This window comes from Dipodomys spectabilis, unplaced genomic scaffold (assembly GCF_019054845.1).
Source record: "Dipodomys spectabilis isolate Male_0828 unplaced genomic scaffold, ASM1905484v1 ptg000783l, whole genome shotgun sequence".
Lineage (NCBI taxonomy): Eukaryota > Metazoa > Chordata > Mammalia > Rodentia > Heteromyidae > Dipodomys > Dipodomys spectabilis.
In genome coordinates, this window is record NW_024871460.1 from 3,406,993 (window position 1) to 3,429,353 (window position 22,361).

At 43.4% G+C, this 22,361-nt stretch overlaps 1 protein-coding gene across 1 annotated transcript in view; it reads left to right on the top strand.

Moving 5' to 3' along the window:
* Window positions 1-250: 250 nt before the first annotated feature.
* Window positions 251-22,361, top strand: part of Fbxo32 (F-box protein 32) — a 37,729-nt gene continuing 15,618 nt past the window's right edge. Inside the window, exons 1-4 of the mRNA XM_042673065.1 lie at window positions 251-518; window positions 7,525-7,637; window positions 9,064-9,113; window positions 11,703-11,795. Coding sequence (XP_042528999.1) covers window positions 403-518; window positions 7,525-7,637; window positions 9,064-9,113; window positions 11,703-11,795 — 372 coding nt within the window. The 5' untranslated portion in view covers window positions 251-402. The remainder of the gene's footprint in view (window positions 519-7,524; window positions 7,638-9,063; window positions 9,114-11,702; window positions 11,796-22,361) is intronic.

Below are 22,361 nucleotides of genomic sequence, written 5' to 3' on the forward strand. Positions count from 1 at the left end.
GCGGCTGTGCAACCGGGGAAAGGAGCGGGAGCCCCCCGCCCCCCGCGCCCGGGAAAACAAGCCGAGCCCATAAACAAAGCCACGTGGCCTCCGGGACGGGGGCGGGCTGAGCGCTGAGGCTCTTCCGGCAACAAAGAGCCGGGCCAGCGCGGCCGGGATAAATACGGGGCGGGCGCCGCCGGGCTGCACTTTCTGGAGCCCGACGGCGAACACCCCACGCCCGCCCGCCCCCAGCGCCCGCGCTCCGCCCGATCACGGAGGGCGCCCAGCCCTCCGCACCAGCTCCCGGCTGCGCCCCCACCGCGGGGCCCTAGGGCTGCGCGCTCGGCGCTCGTCCCCAGGCCGCCAGGCCGGTGCTGCCTGTCAGTCCGTCCGTCCGTGACCGCGTCTCCTCCCGGCGCCATGCCCTTCCTCGGACAGGACTGGCGGTCCCCGGGGCAAAGCTGGGTGAAGACGGCGGACGGCTGGAAGCGCTTCCTGGATGAGAAGAGCGGCAGCTTCGTGAGCGATCTCAGCAGGTGAGGGGCCATCCCCGACCTCCAGCCAGGCCAGTCCCACCGGGCTCGATCCGGGGGTGCCCCCCCCCCACGCACGGAAGGGCCGGTGAATGAGGACACGCGGGTCTGGGACAGGGTGGGCAGGGGGCCGCGGACCCCCGCGGATGGGAGGGAGTCGCGCAGATTTCTGCAGGACAGGAGCCGCGGGATTCGTTCTCTCTCATTATTGGTCAGGGTCAGTGCCTCCAGATGGACACAGACCCAGACCCTTCCAGACCCTTCCTCTGACCATGTGCAATCGTGGCTCTTATCCGCCCCCCCCCCCCGCCGTTCACACTTAAGCACACCACCCTGGGGCGCCCTGTCTTTGGACACCCGATTTGAGTCACACGGCAGGCGGTGCTTCTGTGGGCGCAGGCGAGTGGGCTGTACGCCTTGCACGGCCCGGCGGGGACTGCACGGAGCGCCCAGGCACGCCAGCCACACGCCGGGTGACGAGCCTGGATGTGGGTCTGAGCGCCCACAGGCTCTCCCCATGCCCGGGCAGGTGATGGCAGAGTGGGCCGGGAACTTGCGTGCTTGGGTGGGGGGTGGGGGCAGCCGATGGTGCCTGGCACAGTTGCCTTGAAGGGCTACCTTTGTGGGGGTAGGGGTGGCAGGGCCTGGGGGCTGCCAGGGGGCCAAACCCCACAAGCTCTCTCTGCTTTGGGGATAGCCCAGTCTTTGCACCTGTTTCCTCGGTGGCCCTTTTCCAGCACTGCGTGGTGAGCGTACTCCTTTCTCCAGAGTGGGTCCTGCCAGCTGGAGAAAGATCTTGGGACCTTTCGGTCTCACCTGAGCTCTTTTCAGTCCCAGGAAGAATCTAAGATCACAAAAGGTGTCAACGAGTAAACTATGTGGCCTGGAATCAGTCAGCCCTGGACTTGCACAGATGAGTCCCTGAGACTGGCCATTTAATGGCTGAAACCAGGAAGGCAACAAACAAAACAAAAAAATAAATGGATCCAGAGTGAGTTGATACTGCCAAAATCACTATCCCCTACGTGTTTAAATTGACTTCTAGGAGAGTTCTGAAACTGAGCCAGGTTCCCACTGACTGAGATTTACTAGTGATGTCTGGATAAAGCCTTGTAATAAATTGTAAGAAAACGTGGTTATTTTGGCAGCTTGACCTCCAAAACCTCTCCTTTGTGATTTGTAGTGCATCCAATTCCCTTTGTCTCTCAATGAAGAGAAACAAATTAGCCTGGCACCTACTATGACAGATTCTTTGAGGGTCCTCACAGAGGAGTTTGGGATGCACAATAAAGAAACCTTACTCGCAGAAAATCAGATAATGTGTTTACAGAAAAGTACTTTAAAAGGCCAATTGTTGTCGCCCTACTGGCTTCTAGGGTCTGCAGTTGCAGATTATACTTCAGTTATTCTCCTTCAACTGAGGGCAACGGGGAGAGTAGCAACTTCCTTCCTCCTCCTCATTCCTTATGATCTAATGTTCTGGTTCTTTTTTTTTTTTTTGGTCCGGTCGTGGGGCCTGAACTCTGGGCCTGAGCACTGTCCCTCAGCTCTTCAGCTCAAGGCTAACTCTCTACCATTTGAGCCACAGAGCTACTTCTGGCTTTTTTCTTTTTCTTATGTGATGTTGAGGAATCGAACCCAGGGCCTCATGCATGCAAGGCAAGCACTGTACCACTGAGCCACTCCCCAGCCCTGTTCTGGTTCTTTATTTTGGTCTAAAAGTTCATATTCTTTCTAGGAAAGTACAACAGGGACCCCACCCACTGTAACACAATGAAAGACAGAACAGATGCCTACTGTCTTTGTTTAGCAGGACGGGACTTGAAATGGAGACCTCCAATTCTTATAAAGACTCCCTCAATTCAGAACTAGTGACTCCTCACTCTCCAATGTGGAAGATGTGGAGATAGTTTAAACTTACCCCAGAAGTTTAGACTGGGCTAGAATCAGCTAGCTAGCTTCCCACCCTCCTCCCCCATCCCTTTTCCTCCCATTTCACACCTGTGAGCTGGAGCTGCCACACTCATCTGTAATCAGTACAGTGACCACCTGTGTTCCTTTGATGAGTCAGGGGATGAACCCATTGAGTAATCTCCCAGCAAAGCAGCTGGCTGTTTGCATGATATTTTTTTCCCCCAGTAATTGTAAACAATCCCTTCCTTACTTAGCAGGAAGAGTCTGCCAACTTAAAAGCAGTTGGCTTTCTGAGATCTGACTTTGTAATCTCAAATATCTCGCTCACTGTTTTCCATCTTGGGTTCTCGGTGATGTCAGGTTTGGGCAGAATGCCTGCTGCACAGGTGAGCTCCAATGACCACTCCTATTCCCAGAAAACAAAAGGCAGGCCCTTTAAAGAAGAGGGGGAGGGGACTGTACACAGAACCGCAGAAGCCTGAAATACTTCTCCACGTCTATCTACCAATCTGTGAGCTGCCCAGCAAGATAAAGGGTACAGTTAGTGGTTATTGTTCAGTGCTAATCGTGGCTTATGGACACAGTACATCTGTTCTAGACTCTGCTGATTATTCTTCCTCTGCTCCAGGGCTCTGCCCTCAAACAGAAACCAAGTGCTTCCTGAGGTCATGGGAGGAGTAAAGATTAAATTTAAAGCCCTTCTCCCCAAAAAAAGTTGAAACTATGTAAAATAGAAGACAAATAGCCAGTGTTCAATTTGGTCAGGCAGATTAAAACTTCAAGGCAAGAACAGAGCATGAATTGGAGTGATCCAAGAATACTTCAAGGAAGTGGTGGCTAAGGCAGCCTGTGCTGCCCTCACCTGCCACCCGCCCTCCCCCGCCCCCCTGCCAGCCACCACCCCAGGAGGAGTGAGTAACCAGGCTCCCTTGCACACGCCTGCACTTCTGCTGTTAAAAATCCTCTCCAGTGTTGCTTTACTATGTTGCTAAGGCTAGACCCGGAAGCAGGAAGTTTGCCTTGGTGTCCTTGATAAAATTAGTAATTAAGATTTTATAAGTGCTTACTATATGTAAAACACTATTCTAAGAGTTTTATACATTAGGCTGTTGGCTTCACTGGAGCAATCCAGGTACTGTTCTTTTGTGAGTTTGGCAATCGATATGACTAGCACAACTTAGCATTAAAATCTCACTGGCCTTAATCAAGACTATATAAGTACTTTGGTGCAGGACATGGCTTTGTTAAATGCTTTTTGTTGTTGTTATTTTGATGTTGTTGTTGCAGATGAAATAAAGATAGGCCTCTGATTCTTCCATTCCCTCTTTTATCTGCTGCCAACTGGTCTTACTTATGGTCTTATTTAGAAATCGTTCTACCTTTTCTGAAGTTGCTTTACAGTATCTTAATATGTGTTTGATAGTGGGGGAGGGGAGTTACTATCTTTTTGTCTTTATTTTAGGCCTATGTCTATAAAAATCAAGATTAGGGCTGGGAAGGTGGTTCAGTGGTAGAGTGCTTGCCTTGCATGCATAAGGCCCTGGGTTTGATTCCTCAGCACCACATAAGCAGAAAAAACCTGAAGTGGCACTGTGGCTCAAGTGGTAAAGCACTAGCCTTGAGCTGAAGAGCTGAGGGACAGCGCCCAGGCCCAGAGTTCAGGCCCCAAAACCGACCAAAAAAAAAATCAAGATTAGTAAGAACTGACTACATAATGCAACTTGCTGGCTATTATTGAGTTTAGCAAAGAAAGCAGCCTTCTTGAGATGGTTATGCTTATTTTTAAAAAAATTAAATGCTGCAATCCCCAAACAGTGGTGGTTTGTCTTGTTAAAAAAAAATTCAATTGTAGTTTTCCATTGGTTTTGCATTTCCTTGAAGAGGACATAATTGAGTTCTCAAAATAGCCTCTGAATATATTATAGCTTAAAAGAAAACATCAGCAGACAACACAAACCCCACAGCCCTTCCTTCCAGTCCCTACCTTTGGAATTCAAAACCAAATACCAAATGAGATATAATATAGTTTACCTTCAGTTCAGACTTTTCTACATTCTCTAGGAAGAGAGAGCATCATCAGTTACGTAAAGTTCGTCTTAAACTGGCTTTTGAAATGAGTCACTCAGCCTTAGGCAGGTTATTATGGCTTCAGTGTTAAAAGCAGGCACTCAAATTCCCTTGAAGAATGCTTTCATTAGAAGAGAATATGATGAAATATAAATATTTGAAATTTCTAAAGAATGGGCACCAACTGTGGCCCAGGATCTGAGAAGTTCCTGAGAATCCTTCGATGCGCAATTGAGAATGAATGCCTTTGTGTGATGGCTCCCTCCCTATGTGGAATTTATATTGTAGGTTTTGCTATTTGTATGGGAGGGAGTGTTTTCTTTAAAAACAAGCCTTTCTGTGGTATTTTTACATACCACGTGTCCTAGCTTTACTGTGTAAAGCCTTGGTCCAGACTACTCACGTGATCATCCATCTTTTACTCTTTTCCCAAGCTTTGATTGAAACATTGTAAGTTAACCTTGGGGTTCTGTTCTTAGTTCTGCCCCATGCTGCAGTGCTGACATTGGGTCAGATGATCAACTCACCAGTGACTTGGTAACTCTTACAGCCATGCAACTAGACAAACACATGCTTATAAGTTACACAAAGCCTGCCCAAAACATTCACCCTTGGCTTGATTCAGAACATGCCTCTGAGAGGACAGTTCTGTAATACCCTATCTGTAATCTAAAAATAACCGATTTCCCTGAAAGAAAAGGAGAAGGCTAAAGATCTTAGGAAACTTGATAAGTGGTATTCAGGATGGCTTTAAGAAGGAAGATTAACAAGTGATTGATGATCCATCAAGCTTTTCCCCCATGAGTCCAAAAAAGCAGCACTGACTATATTATTGACCGAGTCTTGCTTCAGTATCATACTTAGTAGACTAATTGGAAAGACTTGTATAACAAAAGGATGCTTACAAGAAATGGTTGCAAGCCCTGTAGGCTTCTGCCGTTTACACAGGGCATGGAGGAGCGTACAGGTGTACCTTCTACTAACCCACAAATGAAAATCTAGAAAAGGTAGAAGTCAAGTCACACTTTAAATTCAGCACACTCAATTTGTATTCTGCTACTTGTTACAGCCCATGCTGCTTTGCATGACTCAGGTGGGTTGAGAGAGGTAGGGACTCTCTCTTCGTGTGAAACTTCAATATTTTTCTTGCAGCCCTTTTGTGAAACTCTTCAGCTTACTTTGAAAAACACAATGTCTGGAAGAATAGCATTCATCGGGTCTCCCTCCCTGATAGGAAAATGCAAGAGAAAGGAAAACGGAATAGACTGGACACTAGATTCTCAACAGGCTAGGACTCTTCATTGCCAGCAAGGGGCACAACCTTCCTGTGGGGATGGAGGCTTACAAAGGGGTGGATTTGGGGTCGGGCTTACATGGAGGTCTGAGCAAGGAGGCAGAGGTTAATCAAAAAGCCATTAGGTCTAGGGAGGTGGGGGGGCTTTTTGGTTGGGCCCACAATGGAATGTTGACAGCTTAGGTCAGATTGCCTCACCTGCACGTCAAGCAGGCCGACCTGGGGTTTAGCCTGGTGTCTATATATCCTATACGGGATAATAAGGTGGGGTCAACCCTTCATATTCCATCTCTAGATACATAAAACACTTGAGCCAAGAGGGGAGAGGCCAGCCTTTCACTCCCATGATTCCTGCACCTGCTGGGGGAAATATGTGCCTGGCTCAGACTGAATCTGTCCATCCTTAATGACCTGTATATTGGACAGGTTCACTCAATGTTTTGATCCCTTCTAAATCTATAAATTATTAATTTCCTTTGTTTTAATCAAGACCCAAGGTTTTGAACCTAAACAGCTAGTAGTATATATGAAGCATCTGTAGAATGTGGAAATTTCTTTTGGTTTTTTTTGTTTGTTTGTTTCATTTCAGTGTTTTGTCTTTTGAAACCGAATTATGCTATTAACTCAGTCTACCCTGAAATATGCTGAGTAGTCCAGGCTAACCCTAAACTTCAGGTCATCTTGTCTTAGCTTCCCAAGTGCTGAGATTACAGATAGATACTACCATGCCCAGCTATGCTCATGTTTTAAAGACATGATTTTTTTTTGCTTTTTTATTGTTATTATAAAGGTGACTACAGAGGGGTTACATTTACATAAATCAGGTAATGATTACCCTTCTTTATGGACAATGTCACCCTTCCCTCACCCCCAGTTTTTTCCTCCTATTCCCACCCACTAGTTGTATAATTCATTTTCAACAGTGTAGTAGAATAGAACAGTAAAATAGAAGAATAGTATAGGCAAGTAGGACAGTATAGAATAGCAGTGAGTACCACTGCTGCATTTGTTCGCCTGTTATCCTTCCATGTCTGTGCCCACTTCTTACCCTCCCAAAGGCAGATAAACAAAAAGACAGAAAAAAAGAAAGCAAAAACAACAACAAAGAAAAAAAACCTCTTGTTTTCATTTCCTGGAGTTCATTTCAATAAATATTATTGTATATGATCAGCCGTACATAGGCATTGTGCCTTTGTGTTCCTCTCCTAAGAATATCCTTCTTTGGTTTCACTGTGTGTGAATGTCTAGAGTCCTGATGATTTTTTTTTTTTGCTTGTTTGGTAAACTTTAAATGAGTGAGTTATTTCTCAATAGAGCTATTAGAGAAGGAGAAAGGCGAGGAAGGGGAGCTTCGATTGGATGCTTCTGGAGAATGAAGGCATGGTGTGGTACAGTGACAGCAGGAATCGGCCCCTCCGACTTAACACCAGTTAAAAGTGACCCAGTAGTGCCCTGTATTTCTCTTAGACAAAGACTATCGCTAGTTATCAAACTACAATGGCAGACCCTGTTAAGGAATTCAAAGAGGTAGGAGCCTCCACCCCTAATATTTCATCCTAAACGAGATCAGTCTGTGCCAATCTGGACTTGTTTTTGAGAGATTATTTATTGGGATTTTTTTATGTTTGGGAAGTGTATTTGTTTGTGTGTTTTATAACCTAGTAAGTTATTTATAGAAACAGCCCATATTAAATAGTAGAGTTCCAACTCACCCTGTGTTTTATGTTATTATAGTTACTGCAACAAGGAGGTATATAACAAGGAGAACCTCTTCAACAGCCTCAACTATGATGTTGCTGCCAAGAAGAGAAAGAAGGACATACAGAATAGCAAAACCAAAACTCAATGTAAGCCATTACCCTTGAACTTGAGAAGCTATTTGAAGATCATTATTATTGGTTCTTCTTTTTAAAAAAATCATACTTGCTGCTTTAGTGTTTACTCTGTCACTTGCAGAAATACTGGGATTTTTTTTTTATATGAGTACTGGGTCTTGAATTTGGAGCCTAGGTGCAACTCTTAAGTTTTTTTCGCTTAAGTCTGATACTCTACTCCTTGAGCCACAGCTCACTGTCCAGCTTTTTAGTGGTTAATTGGAGATGAGAGTCTCACAGACTTTCCTGCCTGGGCTGGATTTGAACCTCAATCCTTAGATTTCAGATACTTGAGTAGTTAGGATTACAGGTGTGAGCCACTGGCACCCAGTTGATACTGTGATGTTTACACCCAGAAAGCTGTGTATTTTACAAGCAAGATTGATGAGTTATTGACAGTCTTGTTCATAAGCCATTTGCTTATTGGGGTGCTTTTTTACTATTTGTTCCTTGGATTGGACATAGGTAATATAGTCATTATACAGTGATATAGTCAGCTGATTTGATCCCACCATGTGTTTTTATTTAGAACAGTGTTTAGAGACTGGAAACCATTTTGTTCCTCTTTCCTTATAGAAATATTATTAACATGTCTAGATGTTTGCTGTAAGTATTAGAAGAGGACCTAAAGTGCCATTCTTAAGAATGTAATAAAGATTAGTTTAATCTAATTAAACTGCATGGTTTTCTCATGTTATTAGTTTTATCTCTACTTTTTATGGCCTTGGATAAATTTTAAGTATGGCACTTAAAACAAAGATACCACATTCAATATTAGATTTTTTAATTTGAATTTTTATATACTAAGTCAAAAATTCAGAATGCTTCAAACAATGCAAGTTATAGCTCCAGTATTTATACATTACAGAAATTAGGCATTGGAACATGAGATCATGGCTCAAATGGTAAAGTGCTAGAATAAGAAGTATAAAGCCCTGGTTCAATTGCCACTAGCAGGAGGGGGGAAGAGGGGGAGGGAGAGAGGGACCCAGGGAGGAAGGGAGGTGGGGTCAGGGAAAAAGAGGAAAAGGGAGAGGGAAAGAGAGAGAGAAAGGAAAAAGAAAGGGAAGGAAGAAAGAGATGAAGGGAGAGAAAGGAAGGAAGGAAGAAATTAAGTATTTCCATCCTCCTAGATTTGTCAGTAGAATCTTTTCACTTTGGTCAAAACTCTTTAGCTGGAAGTGGCTGTGCATGACTACAAGAGACTGAAGCTGGTGGACTTCTAATGGAGGCCAGCTTGGGTTCCGTTTTAAATTTAAAGACCCAATTTTGAATTTAAAAAATAAGTAGTAAACACTTTCCTTAACTTTGTACAAGTGAAAGAGTCATGTTTAAAATCTAGGCATGTTATAATTTATTAAGATGTGTATCATTTTTTTTTTGTTTTGGGTGTCTGTAGATTTCCACCAAGAAAAATGGATCTATGTTCATAAAGGAAGTACAAAAGAGGTGAGTACTCATCCATTAATTAAACCATTCTGCTTAAACTTATTCTTCCCTAGATGGGCATGGGTGGTTCACGCCTATAATCCTAGCTACTCAGGAGGCTGAGATCTGAGGATCACAGTTCAAAGCCAGCCAGGGTAGGAAACTCCATGAGTTTTTTTTTTTTTTTTTTGTCGGTCGTGGGGCTTGAACTCTGGGCCTGGGCGCTGTTCCTCAGCTCTTCAGCTCACGGCGAGCGCTCTACCACTTGAGCTACAGCGCCACTTCCGATTTTCTGGTGGTTTATTGGAGATAGGAGTCTCACGGTCTTTCTTGCCCGGGCTGGCTTTGAACCGCGATCCTCAGATCTCAGCCTCCTGAGTAGCTAGGATTACAGGCATGAGCCACCAGCGCCTGGCTCCATGAGATTCTTATCTCCAATAAATCACTAGAAAACCAGAAGTGGTGCTGTGGTTCAAACGGTAGAGGGCTCACCTTGAACTGAAGAGCACAGGGAAAGCGCCCAGGCCCAGAGTTCAAGCCCCACAACCGACACACAAAAAAAAAAAAAAAACACCTTATTCCTCCCTAAAGGCATGGAGGGGGAGGGAGGGTAGAAGAGAGGGAATTGAGCAATGATGTTACTTCCAATCCTGGCTGCCTTGAGTGCTGGGAAGCAGGATGGCTAGCAGCTAGCATCCTATGCCTAGTCAATCATCAGAGTTTAGGGGCTACAAAGAAAGAAAGAAGTAAAAAAGCCACTTGAACTCCTCAGTCATCTAGTGATAGAATATTCATAAAAGTGCTTTATTCAACCAGGCACCAGTGGTAATCCTAGCTATTCAGGGGCCTGCGATCTGAGCGCTGCTGACAGCCCAGGCAAGAAAGTCTTTAAGACTCTTATTTCCAATGAACCAGCAAAAAGCTGGAAGTGGATACATGCCTCAAGTGGTAGAGGGATAGCTTTGAGCAAAAGATCAAAGACAGAGCCCTAAGCCCTGAGTTCAAGCCCCAGGACTGGCACAAAAATAAAAATTCTTATCACGATTAATATGGCAATCATACCTGTATTATTATGAAGCCTTGGATTTTTATTTAGGCACTGTCTCCCTTTTGTGCTAAGATCTCTTCAGACTTAAGCTTGGTTAATGTTTAGCCCTGGAAAGGCCAATCACTAAATCTAAAAGTTTTTAAGTGTCTGCTCCTGTGATATAGAGGGCACAAGACCTTATAATAACTATACTTGGTGTCATTTGATATAACCCCCATTATGTTTATTTTCCCAGTATAGGGCTTTTGTTCAGATACCTAGGATACAAAGGAATATGCTAAAATGCCAGGATTTCTACCACTGTCACTTTCTATAATCTTGGGTGGAACATCTAGTTACCTCCCTCTGTGATTTGAGATAGAGAGTTCAATGATTAGAAAAGCAAGACCACCTAGAAGAGCAGCTAGAAGTTGAAGCCATAATTCCAGGGGAATAATTAGGGGACTAATTTCATGTGTAAAGGTAAAGCATCAAGACTTCTTTTGCTACCTCATGAAGCCTTTCTTTCTCCTTTTTTCTTTTTCTTTCTTCCCCTCTTTGTTCCTTTGTTTCTTTTGTGCTGAAACTGGGGCTTGAACTTAAGACCTGGGTGCTGTCCCTTAGTATTTTTGTTCCAGGGATAATGCTCAGCCACTTGAGCTACAATTCCACTTTCAGATATTTGGTGGTTAATTGGAGATAGGCCTGGACTTTTCCTGCCTGAGCTGATTTTGAACTGCAATTCCCCAAATCTCAGACATTTGTGTAGTTATGATTACAGGTGTAAGCCAACAGTACCTGGCTAATAAAGTTTTTTAAAAATGCCATCAGGCCAGGCACTGGTGGCTCGGACCAGTAATCCTAGCTACTCAGGAGGCTGAGATCTGAGGATCATGGTTCAAAGCCAGCTGGGGCAGGAAATTCTATGAGACTCTTTTCTCCAATTTAACCACCAGAAAACTGGAAATGGAGCTGTGGCTCAAAGTGGTAGAGTGCTAGCCTTGAGTGCAAAAGCTCAGGGACAGCACCCAGGCCCTGAGTTCAAGCCCCAGAACTAACCAAAAAAAAAAAAGGGGGCTATTGGTATTCAATGTATATCCAATGAAGGGAGGGCTTGGGTTGGGAAGGATGAGAGATAATGACAAAAGGGGTGATATGAGCAAGATGCATTATAGTTACAAACTGATTTGTTGAATGGTAACTCCTTTGTACAACTACTAAAAGATAAGAGAAATCTAATTTTTTAAATATCATCAGTGAGAGGCAAGCATATCTCCTCCTCCCAGGAGTATGTTACAGCTGCTACCAATCATCAAAATCTCATACACCATCTATCTCACTTCTGGAAATGTTTTCCCAAAAGACCCCAGCTAGTACCAGACAGAAAATCGGTGTTCCACATATTAGTCCCACACTAAAACAGCTGCTCACTTTTCTGCCCTTCTCAATGGCGTCCAGGATCTCAGTCAATGCCTGGACCCCCTAAGAGAAGCATCAAGCCCATCCACTGGTTCAGTTGGATTGTTCTAGAGAATGACCTTCACTTGGAAGGAATAACTTCCATGCTTCTGTCTCCCGTCTAGCGCCATGGATATTGTACTTTGGGGGAAGCTTTCAACAGATTGGACTTCTCCACTGCCATTCTGGATTCCAGAAGGTTCAACTATGTAGTACGGGTAAGTCTCAAGAACCTACTGCTTATCCAACCTTTCAAGCTGGATTGCCTGTTTAGACTGGCCTATTCTCCCCCCTCAAAAAAAAAAATAAGAAAGAAAAAGCACAACTTTTTAAGATCCTGAGAGTTTTGAGGCAAACAGAAAACAGACTTCCTAGGCAGACAGAGACCATCATGATTTCTCAGTGAGTTCATCAACTGGTGAACCAGTCCCCTTAGGTAAAAATCAGTAAGACAATGTCCTGCAGGGCGCAAGCCCTATTCTACTTTGGCTTATATTGTATTTCATATCCTTCTGAACCTCTGAGTATACTTACTGCCTTCCTTGCTGTCCTGCTTCAGCTGACTCAGTTGTGACCCAAAGTGTAGGCCACAAAGCTGAACTTCAAAGCACCTTTCCAATCCTGCACCCACTGAGCCACAAAACCCATGTCAACCTAAAGCCTAAACTGCCTAATGGGGTTCAACTGCTTTCCATTTTAAATCTTATTTTGGAGAAAAAAATGTAATGAGCACTAATGCATACTATTCATGATGAAGGAAGTAAAAGAAAAAAGTTTAACTATGACTTTCAAGGCAATAATTCTCTCTGGCTGAGTGACTTTTAGCTCCAGCATGCCCCAGGTTCCTACGTGCATTTCTGTTGGTTGTTCATCCTAGGAAGGAACAGCTGTTTAGGTTTTCGTCTCTGAAATAGAAGGAAATTATCCTCCTGTGGGTGTTGCATGATTGGGTTTTGATTTTCTTTTTTTGGCTTGTTGGGCTTCTGAATGCCCTGTCATGGAGTCAGATGATCACATAAGCTCAGCCAGAGTTATAACGTTGCAGCCCCCTTGAGGCCTGGCTCATTGACCTGTCATCTGGACAGATGAAGATTGGCTGGGCAGACTCACCTGGTTAAATAAGTAAATAAATAAATAAACAAACAGGCCTGCAAGAAATGGGTTGGAAGCCCTGAGCTGAGCCCATGACACATGAGCAGATGAGTCTACCCTCACACTAAAGCTTCCTCAACCCAAGAGAAATGAATAGAAGAACGCTTCTTGGGTGAAATGTTTGTGTCATTCGACATGACTCTGCCAGTTTAAGGAGGTCACCTAGTCCTAGTGCCTGCAAACTAGTCCAACTGGTTGGAACCAGGCCCAGGTAGATCTGGAAACTTCTGTTGCTAAGAATACGAATAGTTTCCATCTCAGTGTTAGAGGAAGACACTTAGATCTGATTTCTTGTTACAGACTGATCATCAAAACAGTCCATTTTTAGATGGTTTTCCTTCCTATCAACCTTTCCTTTCAAAAGAAATAACATCAAGCAAAAGGAGAAAAAAATCTATTTCACACAACTATGTGCCTCTTCATTTTCTACCTTTTCCATAATCCTATGAGATGCAAGTACTTTTATTACCTCCATTTAAACAATTGGCAGTACTATACAAGGAACAAAATCTAGATTTGAAACCTGGGCAGTCGTAGGGTCCACACTTAACTGCCTCATAATTTCTACAGAGCAGAGGATTTAAAGTGAAATGTCCTGGAGACACTAAATTCCAGCTGTTTCTGTCCCCTACAGACTTGGTTTGGCCCCAACCTCACAGGGAACATATGGAAACATGGGAATATATTATTCATGAATATTCTGCAAATTAGAATCCACTATGCACAGTCAGGTACTAATGCTTACTGTTTCCTATTTACCAAATTGGCTGTCATTCCCCACAAAACAGCTTTTCAATTTAAATGATAAGAGCATTTTTTCTACTTTAAAGAAAATGTTTAAAAAATTGTAAGGATTTAGCTGGGTGCCTGTGGCTCATGCCTGTAATTTGAGTTAGTTGGGAGGCTAAGAACAGAAAGATCACTGTTTAAGGCCAGCCTTGGCAGAAAGTTCTCAAGACCTCTTCTCAACCCATACCTGAAGATCCAATGGCATATTCCTGTCATCAAACTACATAAAAGACTGAGATTGGGGGTGCTAAGGCAGCCCTGGGCAGGAAAATCCAAGAGATTCCATCTCAGTGGAGGGAATCAGAGTACAGTGACATGTGCCTGTCATCCTAGCAACAATGGGAAAACTAAATAGGCAGATCACTGTCCTAGCATGAGCCAGGTAGGAAGTAAGCCCCTATCTCAAAAATAATCAGTAAAAGCAGTTCTGGAGGTATGGCTCAGTGGTAGAGTACCTGCTAGAAAGCATGGGATTTTGAATATCACGATAGATAGATAGATAGATAGATAACAGAAAACTGACATCTGATCAAGTCTAACTGTAAAATACATCCTAAGCATTTTCCTTTACACAATCTTAAAAGTTATGGAAACTACTGAAGGCTTTCAAAGTTGATAGGTTCACAAATAATGGAAAAATAATTCTGTTTTGGAAAGAACAATCATTTTCCCCTTTGCTGTCAGAGGCCTCTGTAATTTGAGAAATAATATGTTATTTTTATAGGGAACTTAAAATATTTTAATGATAGGCACACTGTGTATTGAGGTTTTTCTTCTTAGGAACTCAACATATGTCTCATAGATTCTTTTTATCCTTAAACCAACTCCGCCAAGTAGCTTACCAACATATTGTCCTATTTTTCACTTTGACTTAATGATGCTTTAATGATACAATATTACTTGGTTCCACTAGGGAACTAAACCAATTTTGAGGACTTGAGGGTGGGGAGGAGGGAGAGGAAAGTTTAAAGCTTTTAAAGCCAAAGTACATATTTTTTAAAATTTTCTTACATTCCCGCTGGCAGTTGTCTTCCAAACAGAAGATATTCAAAGGTGATCAAAGAGAGAGCCAGTACTGCTATGTGAAAATGTGACACAGCATACACGTTTCAGAGAATCTTTGGTATCTGAACATTTTTGAGATATAAATCGGAAAGATTTCTATATGATTTTTTTTTGCTCATGGCACTCTACCCCTTGAGCTACACCTCCCATCACATTTATACAGATTTTATGTCATTTTAATTGGCTTCTAACCATGTCCATTGCTCCAGTTCCCTCTCCTCCCCACCCCTCAATGAATTAAATACAATTTTATGCATTGTAAAGATAATTTTAAAGATATAGAAGCAGCAACTTACCTGTTTGAGGAGGATCACTTGCCAAAATAATGTATCTTCTGCCTCAAGACTAGAGGCTTCCAGGTTTTGAGCCAGTCAAAGGATTGGAAGCTGGTACCTGGGGACAGCAGCCAACTGCTGAATCCGAAGGGACAGAGAGGCCAGAGGATAAAGTGGATCTTGGCCCTGACTCTGTGTTACAAACAGACCTACTGTGATTTGATTCACAAGGTGGTACTCACATACCAGGTATTGATACTTTAAAAAAAAAAAAATCTGGCAGGTGATCCCAATCAATTTTCAAGTCTGTAAACAAGCTTAAAAAAGAGTTTGGAACCTGAATGTCATATTTTCTAATAGGCATTTCTAAACAGTATCCACTGAAGGAATTAAATGTAGCTCTGACTCCTGGGCGCGTACTGCCATCCATGTGGATTCAGTGATGGAAGAGAGTATCCCATCCCACAGCAGAGCTAAAGTCCACAACCTACTAGTTGGAACACTTTCTCCAAGTTAATCCTTTTGTCCCTCCATAGAACTAGTGTGACCATACTTATAGCAAAGCACTTAGAAATGGAGATTAAAGATAATGGGTATGAAAATAATATTTGGTTTCTAAATTGGTTTTAACACCTTTCAGGAAAGAAATAGGATTTAAGTGTAGGTAGCCATCTTTCCTGTCATTACAATGGGAACTTTCAACTTGGAGGCCAGGTACAGTCAGGCAGACTTGCCTGCTCTCAGTGGGACTTCTAAGGTGCTTAGAATGGCTGTGCCTGTTTCAAATATTTGTCATCTCTCCAGTGAGGCTCCATGATGGAAAAGATTGACACATCCAAAAACAACCCTGTTCCCCACTGAGTCACTTGAGAAAACTGCATTATTGGAAAAAGATGGAATGAGGATTTTAAAAAATGAAAAGTACCAACTTTTAAAAATGGCTTCAAAGTTCACAGAGCTGGGCTTCAGCAGCTCACACCTGTATGTATTCCTAGCTACTCCGAAGGCAGAAATCTGAAGATCACAGTTAGAAGCCTAGCCTTGGCAGGAAAATCTCTTGAGACTCTTATCTCCACTTAACCACCAAAAGGCCAGGAAGTGAAACTATGGCTCAAGTGGTAGAGCAATAGCCTTGAGTAACAAAGCTCAAGAGACAGCACCCAGCTGGGTGCCAGTGGCTCATGCTTGTAATCCTAGCTACTCAGGAAGCTGAGATCTGAGGATCACAGTTCAAAGCCAGCCAAAGCAGGAAAGTCCATGAGACTCTTATCTCCAATAAATCACTAGAAAACCAGAAATGGTGCTGTGGCTCAAGTGGTAGAGCGCTCACCTTGAGCTGAAAAGCACAGGGACAGCGCCCAGGCCCAGAGTTCAAGCCCTATGACTGACCGAGAGAGAGAGAGAGAGAGAGAGAGAGCAGCGAAAAGAAAAGAAAAAAAAAGGTCATAGAGCCAGCTATTATATATATGGAACTAGACCTTGAATTCAGACTTAAATCACTCCAAAATCTGTGCTGTTTTCATTTGGCTCTGCTACCAGCCAGTGAAAGAAATAAAAGGATAAAATAGATAAGACTCACCTGGTACCAGTGGCTCACACCTATAATCCTAGCTACTCAGGAAGCTGAGATCTTAGGAGGAAGATTCATAGCCAGCCTGTGCAAACAAGTCAAGAGACTCTTACTTCCATTTACCAGTAAAAAGCCAGGAATGAATGTGTGGCTGAAGTAGAGTGACAACCTTGAGTGGAAAAACTAAACAAGAGCATGAGGCCCTGAGTTCAACTCCCAGTATTAAAAAACAACAAAAAAAAAAAAATAAAAAGGATTCTTTAAGCTGTAAGTCTACAGCAGAAATTACCAAGCTACTGGTCTTCAGGCCAATATAGCCAAGCACCTTTTTCATATGACCTACAAGCTAACTTGTACAAATTAAGTATATTTCTTTTTGGGTTTGTTTTTTTTTGTGCTGGTCCTGGGACTTGACCTCAGGGCCTGAGTGCTGTCCTTGAGCTTTTTCACGCAAGGCCAGAGTTCTACCACTTGAGCCACATTTCTTCCATAGCTCCACTTCCAGGTTTTTGGTGTAATTAGAGATAAGAGCCTTATGGATTTTCCTTCCTGGGATGGCTTTGAACCATGATCCTCAGATCGCAGCCTCCTGAGTAGCTAGGATTACAGACATAAGCCACTGACTCCCAACTAAAATTAAGTATTAATGAAAATTATATACAATTTCAATCTCAGTGTCCATAAAGTTTTATTGAAATACATCTATGTACACTCATCAGATATTATCTGTGGCTTTTTCTGTGCTAAATAGGGATTGGATGTCTAAAATATTTTCTATCTGGGCTTTTACAGAATAAAATAATGCTGACCCCTGCAACCATTTAGTTGGTGATTTTAAACATTAAAAGAAATTAGCTAAGGGGCTGGGAAGGTGGCTCAGTGGTAGAGTGCTTGCCTTGCATGCATGAGGCCCTGGGTTCGATTCCTCAGCACCACATAAACTGAAAAAGCCGGAAGTGGTGCTGTGGCTCAAGTAGTAGAGTGCTAGCCTTGAGCTGAAGAGCTAAGGGACAGCACCCAGGCCCAGAGTTCAAGCCCCATGGCCGACCAAAAAAAAAAAAAAGAAGAAGTTAGCTAAGCCATCACATATGACGTAGTGTTTGAAAAGTGCCAGTATATAATAAAGCCTATAAAGTCTCAGAATGTCAGATGATTGTGGGCAAGATGTCCAAGAAAAGTTTCCAGGAAAAGGTTGGGTCTAAATGGTCTTTAGTAAGGGCAGAATTCAAGGAGATAGAGAGAGCCAGGCAGAGCATCTGTCTGTTCAGAGAACAGTCTAGCTGAGAGGAGCAGTGTGTTTAGAATTCAGGGTCTGCTGAGGGTGTTACCATATGCTACTTATATATGATCCTGAACGAGTCTTGAAATGGAAGTGAGGATCACAGGCCCCTTCTCACAGCTGTACTGACACTGAAGAAGATAAGCATTCTACCACAAGAGGCCCATAAGCCTTCATGATGACTGCTTGAATATGACCAGACTTGAAAGGAGTGTGAGTCTACTTCATGTGACATCATCTGATCAACCAGATAGAGCCATGGAAGATGTAGACAGAGAGAGTACCTTGGGAAAGCTCTGCTTCATTAAGTCAATGTCTAAAGCTTCTGATATTATCAGTTATTAAACTACAATTCTATCAACTAATTCCATCCCTGTATAGCTACTTTTGTGATTCGGGATGGGGGGGGGGGGGGGAGGGAAAAGTATCCACACATAGGTAAATGTTATCAGTGGATTTTAGAGATAAAGAAGGTCAGGGAACTTTGTACAAGATTGCTTAAGAAGGGATGCAGAGAGAAAACAGGACCAAAAACTGGTCCTCTGACCCCTGGTTCTGTGCTATCTCCCCTAAATCCTATTGCTGAATGGAGAAATGAAGAATGGAACCTGCCTTTTTTTTTTTTTTTCTTTTTCAGGTACTGAGGCTTGAATTCAGGGTCTGGGCATTGTCCCTGAGGTTTAATGCTCAAGGCTAACACTCTACCACTTGAGCCACAGCTCCACTTCTGGCTTTTTTGTATATGTATGTGTGGTTAATATAGAGTGTTGAGGACTTTCCTGCCTGGGCTGGCTTTGAATTGTAATCCTCTATATCAGCTTCCTGATAGCTAGGATGATAGGTAACCTGGACTAATACACATCATTATTTGTTTGTTTGCCAGTACTGGGACTTGAATTCACATTCTTACTTAGCTTTATCCCTCAATGCTGGGACACTACCACTTAGGCCACAGCTCCATTGGTGGTTAATTGACAATAAGAGTCTCAGAGACTTTCCTGCCCAGGCTGGCTTCAAACCACGACCCTCAGATCTCAGCCTATGGAGTAACTAGGATTACAGGCATGAGCCGCTGCCCCCAGTGATGCACATTCTTACTGTTTTCTACACTATCACTCTAGCTGTATTTGAATATTTCCAGCAAGTTACTGCATTCCTACCACCCCTGAAAAACCATTCTCCAAAATAAGTTGACTGGTGGTTTGGCAAATGAAAAGCTGAATGTGGCCTGATGACTCAAATTTAAACCCCAGGCCTTAAATTGAGGGGAAGCTGTTGCCAAGCCCCAGAGAGCCGTGATGTCCACAAGCAGCCTGGCCCTTCCTGCAGGTTCCCTGGCCAAAGTGACCTTGGATTTGACACTTGATGGCCTTCTTGGGATGGAGAGTGGCTTCAGACACCAGGATCTTAAAACTAGTGGTATCAGGAGTAGCAGGGAGGAGGCCCACTATGACAACAGTGACAGCCAACTAGCAGAGAGCTTAGGATCCACTTGAAATGCTGTGAGCACCCAATAGCAGTGGCTCACGCCTGTAATCTTAGCTATTGAGGAGGCTGAGATCTGAGGATCATAGCTCAAAGCCAGCCTGGGCAGGAAAGGCTGTGAGACTCTCATCTCCAATTAACCACCAAAAAGCCAGAAGTGGAAGAGTGGTAGCGTGTTGGCCTTGGGCAAAAAAGCTAAGGGGCAGTGCCCAGGTTCTGAGTTCAAGCCCCACACATGGAATTGGGCTAGATGAACGATGAAGAGCAAGTTTTTCTTGGCTGAGGATACAATTAATCTGTATAAACTTGGCCCTTTTTATTTTAACTCCCTCAGTTAGATGTTTCACTTGCAAATAATATTTACCCAATCTTGACATGCCTGAAGATTTAATTAATGTTGCTGAAATTTTTCCTCTTGCAACCTGTCAGTGTTCAAGCTCAAAGTCAGGGCAGAACGTTTCAGGTTTGTAATCTGTGCTATCCATTGAGTAAACAAGGGTCTTGGAAATCCATGGCATTCAGTGCCCCCAGGGGTACTGCCTAATGTAACCAAAAGCTTGTCACAAAAAAAACACGGCCTGCCTGTGGCACCAGCGTGGGTCCCGAGTACAGGAGACCAGGCTGGAACTTCTTGAGGCTGGGACTCTCCTGCCTTTGGTCATTCTGGCACGTTTTCTAAGAAGCTGTCCAACCCCACCCCCATCCTAGGAGATGGAGGAATTTGGAGACTAATTATACTCTATAAACAATATCCTATGGACTACAGGATATGCTTGGCCAACAGCCTCATAGTTCGCTTCAGCGTGGTTTTGATCTTTTACACTAGCAGACAGGAGAAAGGGCTATTCTTGTTGATACTTCTGAAGGCCCAGTTGCTAGCCTCCCTCTAGGTCTCAGGCTGCTCGCCCTTCTGGGAAGCATTGGCAATATGATGGCATAATAAGCAATTTCCTCCCAGACCCCAGTGCCACTCCTAGAGCATCAATCTATCACCAGATCCCATGTGAATACTAACCTAACAGTCCAGACAATCTACCATTGACCTTGACTATGTCATTTGACCATCATAAAGCACCTCATTCAAAGCAGAGGGACTTTGATAAACTATTTCACATCTCCCTTCTAGATAGAACATTTCTTTGTGTATGTGCTGCTCTAGGTCTTGAACTCAGGATCTCATGCTTTTACTCGACTTTTTCATTCAAGATTGGCACTATACCACTTAAGCCACATCTCCATGTCCTGCTTTTCGCTGGTTAATTGGAGATCAGAGTCTCATGCCCTTTTATGCTCTAGATGGCTTCAAACCATAATCCTCAGATCTCACCCTCCTGAGTAAGCTAGGATTACAGGCATGAGACACCAGCTCCCAAGCTAAGAACCTATTTTTAAGTAAAGTAAGATAAGAGGTAGTCTCTCTTCTGCCCGTTCATCTTTTACAGATCATCTCAGAGTGGTTCAGAGATTTGCTGTACAACATTGCTTGCAACTAGCTTGTTCTTCAACTCATCATCTCCAAAAGTAGCATGAGCTAAAGCTGAAGGGCAGGATGTGGTTTGGGGGATGTGGTAGCCGCCGTCCTCTCTCCAGTAGCACAACCGCTTTTACTGCACCAGATCCGCACGCAGACCACACAGCAGTGACACTGTGGAATTCGGGAGGAGCCTCCCAGAACCCTCCTCTCTCTTCCCTTTCACCCCCTGCCTCTTCCTCAACACAGCCACAAATTACTGGCACCTAGGCTCAACTTTGCCTGACAGAAAACAAACAGCCATTTCCAACCAAGACATTTTCCTCTGCTCTTTCTCTTGTGGCTAAGGACAAGGAATCCAATTGGCTCCAGCATCTTGGTAAACAAATTGCTAGATACAAACCCACTCCCATGGACACATAGCTTGCTTAACACAGAAATAAAATGAACAGATTCTGTGCTCTCACTGCCTGCTGGTACCTGACATCGCCTGACATAGTAGTAGGCCTCATGGTTGACCCAAAGCAATTGCCTCCTCCTGAATGTACGTAACATTTTCTGAGTAAAATTTGGCCCTCATGCAAAATCCATTGGCCTTTCCAAACTGAAGTCTTTATACTGTTAAAGTAGATATTCTCTGCTCTCCCTCACAGAGCAAGCAAGAGCAGAGAATATATATGTATGGTCCAGAGTCCTGACTCTACCATTTGCTACTGCTAGTTATCTTACATGACTTATTTAACCTCTCTGAACTTTGGTGTCCTGATTTGTCACATGGGAAAACTACTGCCTTGGGCTGACAGAGGAAATACACATTGTTTTTAGCAAAATAAGACTTCATACCAAGTGCAGGTATGCAAGCCATACAAGGTATCAGTGTTAACTCTTATCAACAGATGGGGAACTATTAGATGTGTCACAAATATAATAGAGATAACAGAAAGGAATATTAAAATCTGAAAGCATTTAGTTGACAACACATACGATTGAAATATGAGGTCTTATTTAATTCACTATTATCTGTTTGTCAGTAATTTTATCTGACAATGGTTTGTATTATTATATAAGCCAATGAAAACACTCTTAAATATATTCTTAGTTCCAGGCACAATTGGGTTTTATGAAGGCTTTTAATCTCAACAACTGTGAAGTAAGAACTATTATTATGCAGTTTCTACATGGAAAAACTGAGACAGTGGCTCTGGAACCCTCAATCTTTTTTTTTTTCCTTTTTGCTTTTTTTTTTTTTTGGTCGGTTGTGGGACTTGAACTCTGGGCCTGGGCGCTGTCCCTCAGCTCTTCAGCTCAAGGCAAGCACTGTACCATTTGAGCCACAGTGCCACTTCCAGTTTTCTGGTGGTTAACTGGAGATAAGAGTCTCAAGGACTTTCCTGCCCATGCTGGCTTTGAACTGTGATCCTCAGATCTCAGCCTCCTGAGTAGCTAGGATTACAGGTGTAAGCCACCAGCGCCCAGCCCTCAATCTTATATTCTATGTTATATACTAGAAGTTGGCCCAGGGTCCACATCTGCTTGTTTTGTAAATAAAGTTTTATTGGAACATATCCATGCACACTCATTTACATGTTGTTTACAGCTACTTTCGCACTACCCCTTTAGAGCTGAGTATTTCTGCAGAAACCAGAGGACCCAAAAACTTTACAATATGTAGTGTCTGGCCTTTCACAGGAGAAACTT